Source organism: Scyliorhinus torazame, chromosome 4 (genome assembly GCF_047496885.1).
Source record: "Scyliorhinus torazame isolate Kashiwa2021f chromosome 4, sScyTor2.1, whole genome shotgun sequence".
Taxonomy (NCBI): Eukaryota; Metazoa; Chordata; class Chondrichthyes; order Carcharhiniformes; family Scyliorhinidae; genus Scyliorhinus; species Scyliorhinus torazame.
The window spans coordinates 324533808-324550680 of NC_092710.1; the positions used below are offsets into that span (position 1 = coordinate 324533808).

At 51.8% G+C, this 16873-nt stretch overlaps 1 protein-coding gene across 3 annotated transcripts in view; it reads left to right on the forward strand.

Moving 5' to 3' along the window:
• The window catches only part of mocs1 (molybdenum cofactor synthesis 1), a 69681-nt gene that overhangs the window by 36377 nt on the left and 16431 nt on the right, over window positions 1-16873 (forward strand). For 2 of the 3 annotated variants that reach the window (XM_072500169.1, XM_072500170.1), the window contains exons 1-2: window positions 3380-3487; window positions 14840-14952. In XM_072500169.1, the coding sequence (XP_072356270.1) occupies window positions 3391-3487; window positions 14840-14952 (210 nt within the window). In that variant the 5' untranslated portion in view covers window positions 3380-3390. Of the gene's footprint in view, window positions 1-173; window positions 192-3375; window positions 3488-14839; window positions 14953-16873 lie in introns of those variants that run through there. The other variant, XM_072500171.1, reaches the window with a different exon arrangement.

Below are 16873 nucleotides of genomic sequence, written 5' to 3' on the forward strand. Positions count from 1 at the left end.
CGAAGGGGATGGTCACAGTAGCGGGGCCCAGTTAGATTCCTTCGCCAAAATCTGGCCTGGGTATTCAGGCAGCTGATTGGATCAGACCAGTTTGGTGGGTGTTTCCTTTCTGCCAAAGCCAAACCCTGGTAACAATCTTTTTTTAAAATTCATATGTGACATGGGGGTTCCAGGATTTTGACCCAGTGACAGTGAAGGGACGACGATATATTTCCAAGTCAAGGTGGTGAGCAACCTGGAAGGGAATCTCCAGGTGGTGGGGTTCCCAGGTATCTGCTCCTCTTGTCCTTCTCGATGGTTATGGTCATGGGTTTGGAAGGTGTTGTCTAAGGTGCAAGTTAGTGCAGTGCACCCTGTAGATGATACACACGGCTGCCACTGTTCATCAGTGTTTGAATGTTTGTGGGAGTAATCAAGCGGGCTGCTTTGACCTGGATGGTGTCGAGCTTCTTGAGTGTTGTTGGAGCTGCACTCATCCCAGACAAAGGGAGTGTATTCCATTACACCCCCCGACTTGTGCCTTGTAGATGGTGGACTAGATTTGGGGAGTCTGAAGGTGAGTTACTCGCCACAGGATCCCTAGCTTTTGACTTGCTCTGGTAGCCACAATATTAATGTGGCTAGTCCAGTTCAGTTTCTGATCAATGGTAACCCCCAGGATGTTGACAGTGGGGGATTCATCAATAGTGATGCCATTAAATGACACGGGACGATGATTAGATTCTCGCCAGTTGGAGATGGCAATTGCCTGGCACTTGTGTGGTGCGAATGTAACTTCACAGAATACTACAGTGCAGATGAGGCCCTTCGGCCCATCGAGTCTGCACAACGCATGAAAAGCTGCCCACCTAATCCCACTTGCCAGCACTTCACCCATACCCTTGAATGTTATGGTTTGCCAGGTGCTCATTCAGTTACTTTTTAAAGGATGTGAGGCAACCCACCTCTACCACCCTCCCAGGCAGTGAATTCCAGAGTGTCATCATCCTCAGGTAAAAAGGTATTTCCTCAAATCCCCTCTGAACCTCCCACCCGAACTTGTGTCCCCTGGTAACTGACCCTTCAACTAATGGGAACAGCTGCCCACTATCCACCCTGTCCGTGCCCCTCATAATCTTGTACACCTCGATCAGATCGCCCCTCAGCCTTCTCTGCTCCAGCAACATCCCAAGCCCATCCAACCTCTCTTCATAACTTAAATGTTCCATCCCAGGCAACATTCTGTTGTGTCCCCTCCAGTGCGATCACATCCTTCCTACAATGTGGCAACCAGAATTACACACAGTACTCCAGCTGTGGCCTCACTAAAGTTGTATACAACTCCATCATGACCTCCCTGCGTTTGTAATCTATGCCTCGATTGATAAAAGCGAGTGCCCCATATGCCTTTTTCACCACCCTGTTAACCTACCCTTCTGCTTTCAGAGATCTATGGACAATCACGCCAAGGTCCCCATGTTCTTGGGAACTTCAGACCTTTCATAGTATACTTCCTTGTTAAATTACTAAGTGTATCACCGTACATTTTTCAGGGTTAAGTTCCATCTGCCACTTATCCGCCCTTTTGACCATCCCGTCTATATCCTCCTGTAACCCAAGACACTCAACCTCACTGTTAACCACCCGGCCTATCTTTGTGTCAGCCGCACACTTACTGATTCTACCCCCCACATAGTCATCTATGTTGTTTATATAAATGACAAGCATTGGGGGGGCCCAGCATGGATCCCTGTGGTACGTCACTGGACACTGGCTTCCTGGCACTAAAGCAGCCGTCTGTCATCACCCTCTGTCTCCTACAGCTAAGCCAATTATGAATCCACGTTATAAAATCACCCTGTATCCCATGTGCATTTGCCTTTAGAGGTTTCCCATGTGGGACCTTGTCAAAGGCTTTGCTGAAATCCATGCACTTCCCTCATCTCCACACCTGGCCACATGCTCAAAAAATTCAATCAAACCTGTTCGGCATGACCTCCCTCTGTCAAAGCCATGCTGACTATCCCTGAACTTGCTGCTTGTCAGCCCAAGCCTCAATATTGTCCAGGTCCTGCTCCATTTGGACATGGACTGGTTCATAACGTGAGGAGTCGCGAACGGTGCTGAACATTGTGCAGTCATCCTCAATCATCTCCACTTCTGACCTTATGCTGGAAGGAAGGTCATTGGGTTTTACTCTTCCAATCGGTTTGTATCTTTTTGTAGCCTCGTGGACAATAGCTCCTGATGATTGGGACTGGGGATTATTTTAACTGATGGAGAGCAATCAGCTCAAACCTGATCTCCAAACTGAGCGAATCATAGAACATAGAACATTACAGCGCAATACAGGCCCTTCGGCCCTCGATGTTGCACCGACCTGTGAAACCACTCTAAAGCCCATCTACACTATTCCCTTATCGCCCATATGTCTATCCAATGACCATTTGAATGCCCTTAGTGTTGGCGAGTCCACTACTGTTGCAGGCAGGGCATTCCACACCCTTACTACTCTCTGAGTAAAGAACCTACCAGTTAAAACACCAGCCTCAAGGTGTCCTCTTGTCATGGCATTAACTAGATACATTTGCTTACGTGATCCCTGTGTCCCAAGACACCTTCGCAGCCAATGAATGTTTTTGAAGTGTAGTCACTGTGGGAATGTTGGAAGCAGTGCAACAAACTACACAGCAAGCTCACAGTAATTGAAATCAGGTGGGGACCATCTGAAGGTTAAAGATTGGTCTAGACTCTGGTGGGAATGCCCTCGCTCTTTTTAGAATGCTGCCATGGGGCCTTTTACCGCATGAGAGGCGCCGGGTTATTGTTACATCTCAGAAATGGTGTTAAAAACAATGGCGACAAGGTGGCACAGTGGTTAGCACTGCTGCCTCGCAGCGCCAGGAACCAAGGTTCGATTCCGACCTCGGGTGACTGCCTATGTGGAGTTTCCACTTTCTCCCCGTGTGTGCGTGGGTTTCCTCCGGGTGCTCCGGTTTCCTCCCACAGTCCAAAGATGTGCAGGTTAGGTGGATTGGCCACGTTTAATTGGATTGCAGGGTTAAGGGGCGAGGGCGGGGATTGGGCCTAGGTAGGGTGCTCTTTCGGAGGGCCGGTGCAGACACGATGGGCCGAATGGTCTCCTACAATGGATAGCACAGGGCTAAATCACTGGCTGCAGACCAAGGCAGGCCAGCAGCACGGTTCAATTCCCGTACCAGCCTCCCCGAACAGGCGCTGGGATGTGGCGACTAGGGGCTTTTCACAGTAACTTCATTTGAAGCCTACTTGTGACAATAAGCTATTTTCATATTCTATGATTCTATTCTATTCTAACTGACCCCTCCGCTTGCCCAACAAAAGGATGATTGACCTGCTCTTTGTTCTTTTTCTCAGGTGAACTGTGTGGTAATGAGGGGTCTGAATGACAATGAGCTATTGGACTTTGTGAAGCTGACCGAGGAGAAGCCTTTGGACGTGCGGTTTATTGAGTACATGCCATTCGACGGTACGTATACGTCAGATTAAATACTATTCAAGAGGGGGTTCCGGGCACTGAACCTTGATTGACCTCCGTTGCTGGAGCTGATGCAGCATTCCTTGTTGAAGTGCCACCGGGCTGCCAGCTGAGGTTTATGATGGGAAATGTCTCCCGAACCCTCTCCCATGAATCTTAATTATTCCCAGAGCCCAGGAAAAGTTTGTTATCCCATTGCGAGATGAGCGTTCTTGCCAGTGTGGTTGGAACTGTTTTTGCTACTCCATTGTCGCAGTTCTTGGGTTGTTCAACAGGTCCGTCTCTGCCTCCCCTTCCCCACCTCCAGCTCCTACCCCAACCCCGCCCATTCCTTGAGCTTGGCGGGCTAAACAGCGGGTATAATTGTGAAGCAAGTGGGGCCAAGGAATGCGTTTCGCTTCGTAGCGTTGAGGCTTATTAATCACCTCAAGATGACACTCTGGCAGAGACGGGACAGCCCCGCACATTTCAGGGAACCTCTTAAGACCTGTGGGTCTGGGCAGCGCCTGAGCCCCGAGCTCACTGCAGGGCAGGACATAAAACGTAGGAGCAGAAGTAGGCCATCCGTCCTAGCGGGTCTGCTCTGTCATTCAGTGGGATCATGATTGTACTTGCACGCGCCCCCTCCTGAGGTATTACCACAGAATCTCACTGCCCCCTGAGCTCCGAGGGCATACTCGGAACTCGCTGCCTCAAAGAACAAAGAACAAAGAAATGTACAGCACAGGAACAGGCCCTTCGGCCCTCCAAGCCCGTGCCGACCATACTGCCCGACTAAACTACAATCTTCTACACTTCCTGGGTCCGTATCCTTCTATTCCCATCCTATTCATATATTTGTCAAGATGCCCCTTAAATGTCCCTATCGTCCCTACTTCCACTACCTCCTCCGGTAGCGAGTTCCAGGCACCCACTACCCTCTGTGTAAAAAACTTGCCTCGTACATCTACTCTAAACCTTGCCCCTCTCACCTTAAACCTATGCCCCCTAGTAATTGACCCCTCTACCCTGGGGAAAAGCCTCTGACTATCCACTCTGTCTATGCCCCTCATAATTTTGTATACCTCTATCAGGTCACCCCTCAACCTCCTTTGTTCCAGTGAGAACAAACTGAGTTTATTCAACCTCTCCTCATAGCTAATGCCCTCCATACCAGGCAACATTCTGGTAAATCTCTTCTGCACCCTCTCTAAAGCCTCCACATCCTTCTGGTAGTGTGGCGACCAGAATTGAACACTATACTCCAAGTGTGGCCTAACTAAGGTTCTATACAGCTGCAACATGACTTGCCAATTCTTATACTCAATGCCCCGGCCAATGAAGGCAAGCATGCCGTATGCCTTCTTGACTACCTTCTCCACCTGTGTTGCCCCTTTCAATGACCTGTGGACCTGTACTCCTAGATCTCTTTGACTTTCAATACTCTTGAGGGTTCTACCATTCACTGTATATTCCCTACCTGCATTAGCCCTTCCAAAATGCATTACCTCACACTTGTCCAGATTAAACTCCATCTGCCATCTCTCCGCCCAAGTCTCCAGACAATCTAAATCCTGCTGTATCCTCAGACAGTCCTCATCGCTATCCGCAATTCCACCAACCTTTGTGTCGTCTGCAAACTTACTAATCAGACCAGTTACATTTTCCTCCAAATCATTTATATATACTACAAAGAGCAAAGGTCCCAGCACTCATCCCAGTGGAACACCACTGGTCACAGCCCTCCAATTAGAAAAGCATCCCTCCATTGCTACCCTCTGCCTTCTATGGCCTAGCCAGTTCTGTATCCACCTTGCCAGTTCACCCCTGATCCCGTGTGACTTCACCTTTTGTACTAGTCTACCATGAGTGACCTTGTCAAAGGCCTTACTGAAGTCCATATAGACAACATCTACTGCCCTACCTGCATCAATCATCTTAGTGACCTCCTCGAAAAACTCTATCAAGTTAGTGAGACATGACCTCCCCTTCACAAAACCGTGCTGCCTCTCACTAATACGTCCATTTGCTTCCAAATGGGAGTAGATCCTGTCTCGAAGAATTCTCTCCAGTAATTTCCCTACCACTGAAGTAAGGCTCACCGGCCTGTAGTTCCCGGGATTATCCTTGCTACCCTTCTTAAACAGAGGAACAACATTGGCTATTCTCCAGTCCTCCGGGACATCCCCTGAAGACAGCGAGGATTCAAATATTTGTGTCAAGGCCTCAGCAATTTCCTCTCCAGCCTCCTTCAGTATTCTGGGGTAGATCCCATCAGGCCCTGGGGACTTATCTACCTTCATATTTTTTAAGACACCCAACACCTCGTCTTTTTGGATCACAATGTGACCCAGGCTATCTACACCCCCTTCTCCAGACTCAACATCTACCAATTCCTTCTCTTTGGTGAATACTGATGCAAAGTATTCATTTAGTACCTCGCCCATTTCATCTGGCTCCACACATAGATTCCCTTGCCTATCCTTCAGTGGGCCAACCCTTTCCCTGGCTACCCTCTTGCTTTTTATGTACGTGTAAAAAGCCTTGGGATTTTCCTTAACCCTATTTGCCAATGACTTTTCATGACCCCTTCGAGCCCTCCTGACTCCTTGCTTAAGTTCCTTCCTACTTTCCTTATATGCCACACAGGCTTTGTCTGTTCCCAGCCTTTTAGCCCTGACAAATGCCTTCTTTTTCTTTTTGACGAGGCCTGCAATATCACTCGTCATCCAAGGTTCCCGAAAATTGCCGTATTTATCTTTCTTCCTCACAGGAACATGCCTGTCCTGTATTCCTTTCAACTGACACTTGAAAGCCTCCCACATGTCAGATGTTGATTTGCCCTCAAACATCCGCCCCCAATCTATGTTCTTCAGTTCCCGCCTAATATTGTTATAATTAGCCTTCCCCCAATTTAGCACATTCATCCTCGGACCACTCTTATCCTTGTCCACCAGTACTTTAAAACTTACTGAATTGTGGTCACTGTTACCGAAATGCTCCCCTACTGAAACATCTACCACCTGGCCGGGCTCATTCCCCAATACCAGGTCCAGTACCGCCCCTTCCCTAGTTGGACTGTTTACATATTGTTTTAAGAAGCCCTCCTGGATGCTCCTTACAAACTCCGCCCCGTCTAAGCCCCTGGCACTAAGTGAGTCCCAGTCAATATTGGGGAAGTTGAAGTCTCCCATCACCACAACCCTGTTGTTTTTACTCTTTTCCAAAATCTGTCTACCTATCTGCTCCTCTATCTCCCGCTGGCTGTTGGGAGGCCTGTAGTATACCCCCAACATTGTGACTGCACCCTTCTTATTCCTGATCTCTACCCATATAGCCTCACTGCCCTCTGAGGTGTCCTCTCGCAGTATAGCTGTGATATTCTCCCGAACAAGTAGCGCAACTCCGCCTCCCCTTTTACATCCCCCTCTATCCCGCCTGAAACATCTAAATCCTGGAACGTTTAGCTGCCAATCCTGCCCTTCCCTCAACCAGGTCTCTGTAATGGCAACAACATCATAGTTCCAAGTAGTAATCCAAGCTCTAAGTTCATCTGCCTTACCCGTAATGCTCCTTGCATTAAAACATATGCACTTCAGGCCACCAGACCCGCTGTGTTCAGCAACTTCTCCCCGTCTGCTCTGCCTCAGAGCCACACTGTCCCTATTCCCTAGTTCTCCCTCAATGCTCTCACCTTCTGACCTATTGCTCCCGTGCCCACCCCCCTGCCATACTAGTTTAAACCCTCCCGTGTGACACTAGCAAACCTCGCGGCCAGGATATTTATGCCTCTCCGGTTTAGATGCAACCCGTCCATCTTATACAGGTCACACCTGCCCCGGAAGAGCTCCCAGTGGTCCAGATAACGGAAACCCTCCCTCCTACACCAGCTGTTTAGCCACATGTTTGTCTGCTCTATCTTCCTATTTCTAGCCTCACTGGCACGTGGCACAGAGAGTAATCCCGAGATTACAACCCTTGAGGTCCTGTCTTTTAACTTTCTGCCTAGCTCCCTGAACTCCTGCTGCAGGACCTCATGCCCCTTCCTGCCTATGTCGTTAGTACCAATATGTACAACGACCTCTGCCTGTTTGCCCTCCCCCTTCAGGATTCCCTCTACCCGTTCGGAGACATCCTGGACCCTGGCACCAGGGAGGCAACATACCATCCTGGAGTCTCTTTCACGTCCACAGAAGCGCCTATCTGTGCCCCTGACTATAGAGTCCCCTATTACTATTACTCTACTGCGCTTTGACCCTCCCTTCTGAACATCAGAGCCAGCCGTGGTGCCACTGCTCTGGCTGCTGCTGTTTTCCCCTGTTTATTCCCCTCGAATCAACGATCAAGGAAGTTGTACTAAACCTTTAAGTCATGCGCTGGGCTCCACCTTCCAACCAAAATATATGCCCGGACGCTCACGCATGTTACATCCCATCGTCCATCCTGTGAGTTGGGGTTGTGTCAGTTCTGAGCATCACCACTCAGGAAAGACGTTGAGCTGTTTTGAGGGGGTGCAGAGATGATTTACCAGAGCAGTACAAGCGTAGAGAGAAGTCAGCTGGCTGGAGGGTCCTGTAAAACTATGCACTATGTTCATCTTGGAGCATAGAAAGCGAAAGGGAGTTTGAAAGGAGTGTTCAAAATGAATGAAGGGCTTTTAATAAATGAGGAGAGACTGCGGCAGGAGGGTGGGTGACCAAGAGAGACCAAAGGTAATAGGCAAAAGGAGCAGAGGTGAGGGGAGGAGAATTTGTTTTCCCCATAGCGAGCTGTCATCTGGATTTCACTGCACCACACTGCAAGTGTGGTGGAGGCAAATTCAATTGCAACACATGAACATGGCAGAATTGGGTTTCCGGGTGCGGCGATGACCAGCTGAGTCGCACATTTCGGCAGCTCCCTGTGAAACGGACTTTTGGGCTCTTCATAGGAGCCCCAACGGCAATTTTGACGGCTAAAAACACTGTGCGGTAAACCAGAAGGGAATCCCCCCTGGATACGGATGGAAAAAGGAGGAGAGAGTGGCCGGATTGCAGTGGATCCTTTAGAACAGCGGCAAGGAAGGCAAGCAAAAACCAAGATGGCGTCGGAAGGTGGCAGTTTAACATGGGGCCCTGAACAACAAGAGTTCTTGAAATGCTGTGTGGAAGAGATCAAAAAGGAGATGAAGAAGGAGCTGTTGGCCCCGATACTCCAGGCGATCGAAGGGCTAAAGGAGGAACAAAAGACCCAGGAGCGGGAGCTTCGGGTCGTGAAGGCAAAGGCAGCCGAGAATGAGGACGATATACAGGGCCTGGTGGTGAAGACGGAGACGCAGGAGGCACATCAGAAACGATGTGTGGAAAGGTTGGAGGCACTGGAAAACAACGCAAGGAGGAACAACCTGAGGATTCTTGGTCTTCCTGAAGGTGTGGAGGGAGCGGACGTCGGGGCATATGTGAGCACGATGCTGCACTCGTTAATGGGAGCGGAGGCCCCGGCGGGTCCGTTGGAGGTGGAGGGAGCATACCGAGTGATGGCGCGAGGACCGAGAGCAGGAGAAATTCCCAGAGCCATAGTGGTGAGATTCCTCCGTTTTAAGGATAGAGAAATGGTCCTTAGATGGGCGAAGAAAACTCGGAGCAGTAAATGGGAGAACGCGGTGATCCGCGTTTATCAAGACTGGAGTGCGGAGGTGGCGAGAAGGAGGGCGAGCTTTAATCGGGCCAAGGCGGTGCTTCATAAAAAGAAGATAAAATTTGGAATGCTGCAACCGGCAAGACTGTGGGTCACATATCGAGGGAGGCACCACTACTTTGAGACGGCGGATGAAGCGTGGACTTTTATTGTGGAAGAAAAACTGGAATGAGCGGGTTATTAAAAAGAACGTTCGAACAAAGTGGTGGGGCGAATGTGGGGGGCAAAGAGGGGTTTTATGTACTAATCCTGCGATGTGGTAACTTTTCTCTCTCCCACAGGTGGTGATGGGGGGAGGAGGGGAGGTGGAGGAGATGGGGCGTTGGCCATTGGGGGCGGGGCCAAGGGAGAAGCGCGGGCTTGGTTCCCGCGCTATGATAATCATGGCGGGAATAGAGAAGCAGGAAGGAGGGGGCGTCGCACGGTGCGAGCCGAGGTCACGGGGGGAAGCCGAGGTCAGCCAGAGTTTGCTGACTTCTGGGAGCAACATGGGGGAGTAATTACGCTAGCGGGGGATCTAGCGGGGGGGGGGGTGGGAGGGGGGAATTACTGGGTTGCTGCTGCTGGGGAGAGGGGGGAGCTGGTATGGGAGAGGATGGGCGGGGGGGCACCGCCTGGGGGAGATACAGCTGCGTGGGAACCGGGTGAGGAGCTGGAAAAAGGTGATGGCTAATCGACAAGGGGGGGGGGTAGGAAGCCCCCCAACTCGGCTGATCACGTGGAACGTGAGAGGGCTGAACGGGCCGATAAAGAGGGCACGGGTACTCGCACACCTTAAGAAACTTAAGGCAGATGTGGTTATGTTACAGGAAACGCACCTGAAACTGATAGACCAGGTTAGGCTACGCAAAGGATGGGTGGGGCAGGTGTTCCATTCGGGGCTAGATGCGAAAAACAGGGGGGTGGCTATATTAGTGGGGAAGCGGGTAATGTTCGAGGCAAAGACTATAGTGGCGGATAACGGGGGCAGATACGTGATGGTGAGTGGCAAACTACAGGGGGAGACGGTGGTTTTGGTAAACGTATATGCCCCGAACTGGGATGATGCCAATTTTATGAGGCGGATGCTAGGACGCATTCCGGACCTAGAGATGGGAAAGCTGATAATGGGGGGAGATTTTAATACGGTGTTGGAACCAGGGCTGGATAGGTCGAAGTCCAGGACTGGAAGGAGGTCGGCAGCAGCCAAGGTACTTAAAGATTTTATGGAGCAGATGGGAGGTGTAGACCCGTGGAGATTTAGCAGACCTAGGAGTAAGGAGTTCTCGTTTTTCTCCTATGTCCATCAAGTCTACTCGCGAATAGACTTTTTTGTGCTGGGAAGGGCGTTGATCCCGAAGGTGAGGGGAACGGAGTATACGGCTATAGCCATATCGGATCACGCTCCACACTTGGTGGACTTGGAGATAGGGGAGGAAACAGGAGGGTGCTCACCCTGGAGAATGGACATGGGACTAATGGCAGATGAGGGGGTGTGTCTAAGGGTGAGGGGGTGCATTGAAAAGTACTTGGAACTCAATGATAATGGGGAGGTCCAGGTGGGACTGGTCTGGGAGGCGTTGAAGGCGGTGGTTAGAGGGGAGCTGATATCAATAAGGGCACATAAAGGGAAGCAGGAGAGTAAGGAACGGGAGCGGTTGCTGCAAGAACTTTTGAGGGTGGACAGACAATATGCGGAAGCACCGGAGGAGGGACTGTACAGGGAAAGGCAAAGGCTACATGTAGAATTTGACTTGCTGACTACAGGCACTGCAGAGGCACAATGGAGGAAGGCACAGGGTGTACAGTACGAATATGGGGAGAAGGCGAGCAGGTTGCTGGCACACCAATTGAGGAAAAGGGGAGCAGCGAGGGAAATAGGGGGAGTGAGGGATGAGGAAGGAGAGATGGAGCGGGGAGCGGAGAGAGTGAATGGAGTGTTCAAGACATTTTATAAAAAATTATATGAAGCTCAACCCCCGGATGGGAGGGAGAGAATGATGGGCTTCTTGGATCGGCTGGAATTTCCCAAGGTGGAAGAGCAGGAAAGGGTGGGACTGGGAGCACAGATCGAGGTAGAAGAAGTGGTGAAAGGAATTAGGAGCATGCAGGCGGGAAAGGCCCCGGGACCGGATGGATTCCCAGTCGAATTCTATAGAAAATATGTGGACTTGCTCGCCCCGGTACTGACGAGGACCTTTAATGAGGCAAAGGAAAGGGGACAACTGCCCCCGACTATGTCTGAAGCAACGATATCGCTTCTCTTAAAGAAGGAAAAGGACCCGCTACAATGCGGGTCCTAAAGACCTATTTCCCTCCTAAATGTAGATGCCAAGGTCCTGGCCAAGGTAATGGCAATGAGAATAGAGGAATGTGTCCCGGGGGTGGTCCACGAGGACCAAACTGGGTTTGTGAAGGGGAGACAGCTGAACACGAATATACGGAGGCTGTTAGGGGTAATGATGATGGCCCCACCAGAGGGAGAAACGGAGATAGTAGTGGCGATGGATGCCGAGAAAGCATTTGATAGAGTGGAGTGGGATTATTTGTGGGAGGTGTTGAGGAGATTTGGTTTTGGAGAGGGGTATGTTAGATGGGTGCAGCTGTTGTATAGGGCCCCAGTGGCGAGTGTGGTCACGAATGGACGGGGATCTGCATATTTTCGGCTCCATAGAGGGACAAGGCAGGGATGCCCTCTGTCCCCATTATTGTTTGCACTGGCGATTGAGCCCCTGGCGATAGCGTTGAGGGGTTCCAAGAAGTGGAGGGGAGTACTTAGGGGAGGAGAAGAGCACCGGGTATCTTTGTATGCGGACGATTTGCTACTATACGTGGCGGACCCGGCGGAGGGGATGCCAGAAATAATGCGGATACTTGGGGAGTTTGTGGATTTTTCAGGGTATAAATTGAACATGGGGAAAAGTGAGTTGTTTGTGGTGCATCCAGGGGAGCAGAGTAGAGAAATAGAGGACCTACCGTTGAGGAAGGTAACAAGGGACTTTCGTTACCTGGGGATCCAGATAGCTAAGAATTGGGGCACATTGCATAGGTTAAATTTAACGCGGTTGGTGGAACAGATGGAGGAGGATTTCAAGAGATGGGATATGGTATCCCTGTCAATGGCAGGGAGGGTGCAGGCGGTTAAGATGGTGGTCCTCCCGAGATTCCTCTTTGTGTTTCAGTGCCTCCCGGTGGTGATCACGAAGGCTTTTTTTAAAAGGATTGAAAAGAGCATCATGGGTTTTGTGTGGGCCGGGAAGACCCCGAGAGTGAGGAAGGGATTCTTACAGCGTAGCAGGGATAGGGGGGGGCTGGCACTACCGAGCCTAAGTGAGTATTATTGGGCCGCTAATATTTCAATGGTGAGTAAGTGGATGGGAGAGGAGGAGGGAGCGGCGTGGAAGAGATTAGAGAGGGCGTCCTGTAGGGGGACTAGCCTACAGGCTATGGTGACAGCCCCATTGCCGTTCTCACCGAGGAACTACACCACAAGCCCGGTGGTGGTGGCTACACTGAAGATTTGGGGACAGTGGAGACGGCATAGGGGAAAGACTGGAGCCTTGGGGGGGTCCCCGATAAGAAACAACCATAGGTTTGCCCCGGGGGGAATGGATGGGGGATATGGAATGTGGCAAAGAGCAGGAATAACGCAACTGAAAGATCTGTTTGTGGATGGGAAGTTCGCGAGTCTGGGAGCGCTGACCGAGAAATATGGGTTGCCCCAAGGGAATGCATTCAGGTATATGCAACTGAGGGCTTTTGCGAGGCAACAGGTGAGGGAATTCCCGCAGCTCCCGACACAAGAGGTGCAGGACAGAGTGATCTCAAAGACATGGGTGGGGGATGGTAAGGTGTCAGATATATATAGGGAAATGAGGGACGAAGGGGAGACTATGGTAGATGAACTAAAAGGGAAATGGGAAGAAGAGCTGGGGGAGGAGATCGAGGAGGGGCTGTGGGCAGATGCCCTAAGCAGGGTAAACTCGTCGTCCTCATGTGCCAGGCTCAGCCTGATTCAGTTTAAGGTATTACACAGGGCACATATGACTGGAGCACGGCTCAGTAAATTTTTTGGGGTGGAGGATAGGTGTGCGAGGTGCTCGAGAAGCCCAGCGAATCATACCCATATGTTTTGGTCATGCCCGGCACTACAGGGGTTTTGGATGGGGGTGACAAAGGTGCTTTCAAAAGTAGTAGGAGTCCGGGTCGAACCAAGCTGGGGGTTGGCTATATTTGGGGTTGCACAAGAGCCGGGAGTGCAGGAGGCGAGAGAGGCCGATGTTTTGGCCTTTGCGTCCCTAGTAGCCCGGCGCAGGATATTGCTAATGTGGAAAGAAGCCAAGCCCCCGGGGGTGGAGACCTGGATAAATGACATGGCGGGGTTTATAAAGCTAGAGCGGATTAAGTTCGTCCTAAGGGGGTCGGCTCAAGGGTTCACCAGGCGGTGGCAACCGTTCGTCGAATACCTCGCAGAAAGATAGACGGAATGGGAAAAAGAAGGCAGCAGCAGCAGCCCAGGATCGGGGGGGGGGGGGGGGCGGAGGAACCAGAAGGACTCTCAGGGTTGTTAATATATACTGTATAGTATGTATAGGTCGTTGCTACAGATAATTATATATTGGACTGTTAAATTATATTTTTGGAGAGTGTTACTTGTGACAAGGCAGTTGCCAATTAGGGCTAGTTTTCATTTTTGTTATTTATTTATTATTCATTTTTGTTTATAAAATAGGTCATTGTTATTTGTGTTATAATATTGTGTAAAGGATGCACAATGTACTGTGTTGGTTGACCAAAAATTTTCAATAAAATATTTAATAAAAAAAAAAGAACATGGCAGAATTGGAGACCGTTTTTCTGCTTATTTTTTCTTTCACGGGATGTGGGGGTCGTTGGCCAGACCAGCATTTGATGCCCATTCCTAATTGCCCTTGAGAAGCTGGCGGTGAGTCACTTTCTTGAACCGCTGCCGTCCCTGTCAGGTAGGTCCACCCACTGTGCTGTTAGGGAGGCAGTTCCAGGATTTTGACCCGGCGACAGTGAAGGAACGGAGATATATTTCCAAGTCGGGACTTGGAGGGGAACCTGCGGGTGGTGGGGTTCCCAGGTATCTGCTACACTTGTCCTTCTAGATGGTAGAGATCAGAGGTTTGGAAGGTTTTGCCTAAGGTACCTTGGTGAGCTCCTACAGTGCATCTTGGAGATGGTACACATGGCTGCCACTGTGTCGGTGGTGGAGGGATGTTCCGGATGATGGATGGGGTGGTTAATCGAGCAGGCTGCTTTGTCCTGGATGGTGTCGAGCTTCTTGATTGTTGTTGGAGCTGATGGTAATGTCATTGAATGTCAAGGCGAAATGGTTAGATTCTCTCTTGTTGGATATGATGATGTTACCTGCTGCCTATCAGCCTGAGCCTGGAAAGTGTCCAGATCGTGCTGCATATGAACATGGACTGCTTCAGTGTCTGAGGGAACATTTCCCCAGGAGGCCAGGACAAGGTTTAACCAACAGACGCAAACTGGCCCCGTGTGACCCGGGCTCCACTAGAGACTCCCCTCTTTGAGCACCAGGTCCAATTCTGGGCTTCACCAGCTTTTGGTTTGAGCATTGTGGATTCCTGGGAGTCTCGCTAACCCAAAAAATAAAGTGCCTTAGATCAAACCTGACACCATCTCGCCTTCAAATGTTCTTTTTTGACACTCCGCTAGGTAACAAGTGGAATTTTAAGAAGCTGGTGAGCTACCAGGAGATGTTGGGCACCATTAAGCAAAGGTGGCCTGACTTGGAGAGACTGACTTCAGGAGCCTCCGACACGGCAAAGGTAATTCTGCAAATTGCGGCCCTGCGTGACCGAGATCCGCCAAGTTTAACCCCCCCCCCCCCCGTGCGACATTTCCTTTGCATTCATCTGTTCTTCGGGTCACCAGGCCTCAGGGCTGACCGTTGAGTGGAAGATAGTAGACTCCGACCTACTCCAGTGCAGCACTGGAGGAGGGCTGCAGTGTCAGGAGGACTGTGGGGCCTGCTGATATCACTGCGCATACTGACCAGGATATGATATGAAATAGGATTTTGGTGGGATTTGGACCCCTGCTCCCAGAACATTAGCCTGAGCGTCTGGATGACTGATCCTGTGACATTACCACAATGTCACCATCTCCCCTTTTGCGGAGGGAGATGGATTTTAGTCCAGTTCCTCCAGTCTTATCAAATTAGAGCTTTGGAGACTTTTACCATCGGCTGTGTAGCACTCCCACACCACCGCGTTAACGGTAGATTGTGCGCTCAACCTCCAAGCCCCACACTGAGCCAGGCACGCTGCCAGAGACAGCTCTTCACAGTGGGGAAATGTGCATTGAATTTAAAAATCTTTATTGTCCACAGCAGTATCATCAACAAGGTTCAAAAAGAAAAACCTAAAAATAAGAACTGTGAATTCTTGGAACTGCAGTCAAAACATTTCTAGTTAGCCTGTGAACTGTGAATAGCTGTTGACAATTTGTTAACAGAACTGTGTGTCCAAAGATGTGCAGGTTAGGTGGATTGGTCACGCTAAATTGCCCCTTAAAATAATTGGGTACTCGAAATGTATTTAACAAAAACAAACAGAACTGTGTGTCATTTATGCAATCTCTTCCTAAAGTTGATTATTAAATGCAATACAAACTGATTTATTTACTGTATTTACCTCTGAAATGGCCTAGTAAAACGGTCAGTTCGATTAGAGTTATACAACAAATATTGGCCTCATCAGCGACGCCTACAAACATCCCCCCCCCCCCCCCCGCCGGGGTCTCTCCCCCTCTCGCGGCCCCCGGGGTCTCTTCCCCCTCTCGCGGCCCCCGGGGTCCCTCCTCCTCTCGCGGCCCCCCGGGGTCCCTCCCCCTCTCGCGGCCCCCCCGGGGTCCCTCCCCCTCTCGCGGCCCCCCGGGGTCCCTCCCCCTCTCGCGGCCCCCCGGGGTCCCTCCCCCTCTCGCGGCCCCCCGGGGTCCCTCCCCCTCTCGCGGCCCCCCGGGGTCCCTCCCCCTCTCGCGGCCCCCGGGGTCCCTCCCCCTCTCGCGGCCCCCCGGGGTCCCTCCCCCTCTCGCGGCCCCCCGGGGTCCCTCCCCCTCTCGCGGCCCCCCGGGGTCCCTCCCCCTCTCGCGGCCCCCCGGGGTCCCTCCCCCTCTCGCGGCCCCCCGGGGTCCCTCCCCCTCTCGCGGCCCCCCGGGGTCCCTCCCCCTCTCGCGGCCCCCCGGGGTCCCTCCCCCTCTCGCGGGCCCCCGGGGTCCCTCCCCCTCTCGCGGCCCCCCGGGGTCCCTCCCCCTCTCGCGGCCCCCCGGGGTCCCTCCCCCTCTCGCGGCCCCCCGGGGTCCCTCCCCCTCTCGCGGCCCCCCGGGGTCCCTCCCCCTCTCGCGGCCCCCCGGGGTCCCTCCCCCTCTCGCGGCCCCCCGGGGTCCCTCCCCCTCTCGCGGCCCCCCGGGGTCCCTCCCCCTCTCGCGGCCCCCCGGGGTCCCTCCCCCTCTCGCGACCCCCCGGGGTCCCTCCCCCTCTCGCGACCCCCCGGGGTCCCTCCCCCTCCCGCTGCCCCCTCACCCCCGGCATTGAAAAGTATCAGATAAAACCCGTGTTTTAGGGACTGGTTTAGCACAGGGCTAAATTGCTGGCTATGAAAGCAGACCAGGGCAGGCCAGCAGCACGGTTCAATTCTCGTAGCAGCCTCCCCGAACAGGCGCCGGAATGTGGCGACTAGGGGATTTTCA